At 39.6% G+C, this 3,671-nt stretch overlaps 1 protein-coding gene across 2 annotated transcripts in view; it reads right to left on the bottom strand.

Annotated features, from left to right (window-relative positions):
• Window positions 1-414: 414 nt before the first annotated feature.
• LOC107676578 (ras-related protein Rab-1A) overlaps window positions 415-3,671 on the bottom strand; it is an 8,751-nt gene continuing 5,494 nt past the window's right edge. The window contains exons 4-7 of one of the 2 annotated variants that reach the window (XM_016471150.1): window positions 1,939-2,034; window positions 1,684-1,815; window positions 625-856; window positions 415-574 (exon numbers count right to left, since the gene is read on the bottom strand). In XM_016471150.1, the coding sequence (XP_016326636.1) occupies window positions 659-856; window positions 1,684-1,815; window positions 1,939-2,034 (426 nt within the window). In that variant the 3' untranslated portion in view covers window positions 415-574; window positions 625-658. Of the gene's footprint in view, window positions 857-1,683; window positions 1,816-1,938; window positions 2,035-3,671 lie in introns of both variants that reach the window. The other variant, XM_016471149.1, reaches the window with a different exon arrangement.

The raw sequence follows: 3,671 nt of genomic DNA, 5'->3' as shown, positions 1-3,671 counted from the left end.
TAAATGGCCAATATCGAGAGATTAGATTAATGGAACAATATATTTGCATATAAATGTAGATCTTACATATATATATATACATAGTGTATATGTACATATATTTTACTAAACAGATGTAGGACTGTGAACCACCGCTGCCTGGTTGATCTCAACAGACAAAACAATCCGTGGGGACAGAAACCTACACATGCAAATATAACAGTAAAATAATCATCAAGAAAGAATAAAGAAACAAAATGTCATTGAATTTTGACCACAGACCAGCCCTGCAGTAGAAATGCAGTGAGATAAATACACACATTATTCTTAGAAACCTGCACACAGAGGATTTAAAATCGTTGAGTGAAAATTAAATCCATCTTTTTTTTGGGGTGGGGTTGGTTAAAAGCAGCCCCTGACAGACGGCAGGGGTGAAAGGGACTGGGGGGGGGGGGGGGGGGCAGCAGATTTTTGAATGTTTTTGGTAGTGCGGCTACATACAGTACAACTTGGGTAACTTAAACTGTTGACTGCTTCACACTCTCTTTTATTCTTTCTTTTCTTCATATTCCATCTTTGCTCCATAACAAATGATCTATTCCCCTTTCATTCTCCTATTGTGGGGGCTCTTGCGCCAAGATCCAGGGGCCGAGGTGAGGGGGTTGGGGTCGAGGAAGCCTCAGCAGCAGCCTCCAGATGCAGGCTTCACTGGAGTGCTCTGGATCTTCACGTTAGACTTCTCAGCACCCCCAGCTGTGGCTCCGGGGCCCATTCTCTTCTTGATCTCGGCAGCCATGGTCATGAAGGCCTGCTCCACATTAGTGGCATTCTTAGCACTAGTTTCCAAGAAAGGAATGCCAAGGGAATCAGCAAATTCCTAAAGATAAACAAAGCAGTTCTTTCCGTTAGAATACTGGAAAAGTGAACAACTGCAAATCTTATGTACACATAGGCTTTGCTCCAAAACCTAGTGAGCTGCCTATATATGCAGAGGTTTAAAGCAGTGTTGTCAACCACAACTAAAACTATTAAAAATAATAGTAATAATTTTCGTTCACTGAAATGAAAACTTGCATGAAAAAAGGAGGTTGCTTTGGCAAGTAACTGAAATCAAATAAGTTGAAGTACTAAAATGACTAAAACTGAATAAATAAACAGAATTATAAAAACATTACTAAAATGTAATATGAAAAATGAAAATATAAACGAATTATTAATAAATACTATAATGACATATAGAAATAATACTAAAATAAATTTGCTCCTGACACAAAGGCCATTCTATACGACAGGCAGCATTACATGAGAAGGCAAGACCAGAATGCCTTATGAGCTCTAAAATGTCAGACAAAGAGAAAGAAATGTCAATCAAAAATATAATTCATTCAGTACCGAAATGTATCATATAATGTAAACATATAATGTATGTTACATCAAATTAAAATTCCTACTAAAGTGTGCATTCTGTATTGTTAATGTTTATTACAGCATTAAGTCATTAGCGTAGCAGCACGCTATATCAACTGAAATCAAGAGTCTCCAATGCACTTTGTTGTTGTCCACGTATAACATTCCAAATCGGTCAGTTATGAGTTCTCATTTTAGTTAGAAGGCAGTTTGACAGCAAGGCAGCTCATTAGGTTTTGAAACAGAACCATAATAATAGTGAAATAAATCAAGTAATATGGAGTATAGCAATATTACCTTTGCCGTTGTGTAGTCCACCACTTTTTTTGTTGTTAAGTCACACTTGTTGCCAACCAATAACTTGTTAACATTTTCACTGGCATAGCGGTCAATCTCCTGTAGCCACTGTTTAACATTATTGAAGGACTCCTGAGGGCATAAAAAAAAACACTGTAACAAATACAATGGAGCAGAAGTTAAAACCTTTATTTCAAGGTATTTTCACAGGTGTTTATAGTGAAATAAGGACACTTAAGGTTTGTATGAGCTCACCTGATCTGTAACATCATAGACTACAATAATGCCATGTGCTCCTCTGTAGTAACTGGATGTGATTGTGCGAAACCTCTCCTGCCCTGCTGTATCCCACTGTAAGGAAGAAGGAATAATATGACACCTGAATGAAATGCAAAGACAGGCTCAGAAAAACTTTATTTCAGCTACTTAATAGTAGAGCAGGGTACTGACAAAGATTTCAAATATCAACTCTTAAAGGGGTCCTATTATGCTTTTTCACTTTTCAACTTTAGTTAGTCTGTAATATTGCTGTTTGAGCATAAAAAATATATGCAAAGTTACAAAGCTCAAAGTCCACTTCAAAAGGAGATATTTTATTTAACAGAAATCACTTTTCATAAACTACAACGAACAACTCGTTTGCACTACAACGTATATTTTCCGGGATTTGTGAAATCACAAATATCGACGAATGGGACGAGACCTGGCTGAGCTGCACTAGAGAAGGCAACGAGTGTTATCACTATGTCGGAGACACGCTAGTTTTCACAAGGCAGACGAACTTGGAGTGGTTACAATCATCCGGGTTTAAATCGCGCTCAAATTGATTTGATTTTGACGCAATATTTACACTGACGCTCGCAAGTGGCTATGGTAAGGGGCGTGACATTTCCCGACCAGGGCTGCATTCCAGTCTATTTTTTTATGCCCTTCACACGCAAACTTCCCTCCGTCTCGTTTACTCAGATGTACGTCATTGATTACGTTGCATGAGTGCCCACTACTGGCGGAACCCTTGGAATGGGCTGAACTGGAACGTCCTAAGCCCTTGATCACTTTAGTTAGTCTGTAATGTTGCTGTTTGAGCATAAAAAAAGATCTGCAAAGTTACAAAGCTCAAAGTCCACTTCAAAAGGAGATATTTTATTTAACAGAAATCACTTTTCATAAACTACAACGAACAACTCGTTTGCACTACAACGTATATTTTCCGGGATTTGTGAAATCACAAATATCGACGAATGGGACGAGACCTGGCTGAGCTGCACTAGAGAAGGCAACGAGTGTTATCACTATGTCGGAGACACGCTAGTTTTCACAAGGCAGACGAACTTGGAGTGGTTACAATCATCCGGGTTTAAATCGCGCTCAAATTGATTTGATTTTGACGCAATATTTACACTGACGCTCGCAAGTGGCTATGGTAAGGGGCGTGACATTTCCCGACCAGGGCTGCATTCCAGTCTATTTTTTTATGCCCTTCACACGCAAACTTCCCTCCGTCTCGTTTACTCAGATGTACGTCATTGATTACGTTGCATGAGTGCCCACTACTGGCGGAACCCTTGGAATGGGCTGAACTGGAACGTCCTAAGCCCTTGATCACTTAGAATCAGCTATGGGGTTGGTTTATTGTTTACATTTTGTCCCTTATTAATTTGTTTGGTGCACCATTCTATATGTATATAGGTATGTTTGGGCTGTTATAAATGTAAAAGTTTTAAAAAATAATTTATATATTATAGAGTTAACGTGCTGCATTGTGGTCTATGGAGTGGCCTGAAGTGTGCATATGAAGCAGACTCGCTCCCTCGGTCAAAATCGAGGGGTCGAGGGTCTGTCCATATAAACTTCCCTCGTCCACTTCAGGAAGTGGAATGCACTTCAAAATGGCGGCGGGGATTCCCCCGGGGGGAAGTGCTTAGGGAAGTTGGAACCAGGGTAATCACAACACACACTGGCCCAGCTAACCAATCACAGCACACACT

The sequence above is a fragment of the Sinocyclocheilus anshuiensis genome, unplaced genomic scaffold (assembly GCF_001515605.1).
Source record: "Sinocyclocheilus anshuiensis isolate Anshui unplaced genomic scaffold, SAMN03320099.WGS_v1.1 scaffold204, whole genome shotgun sequence".
Classification (NCBI taxonomy): Eukaryota; Metazoa; Chordata; class Actinopteri; order Cypriniformes; family Cyprinidae; genus Sinocyclocheilus; species Sinocyclocheilus anshuiensis.
This window is presented reverse-complemented; position numbering and strand designations above follow the sequence as displayed.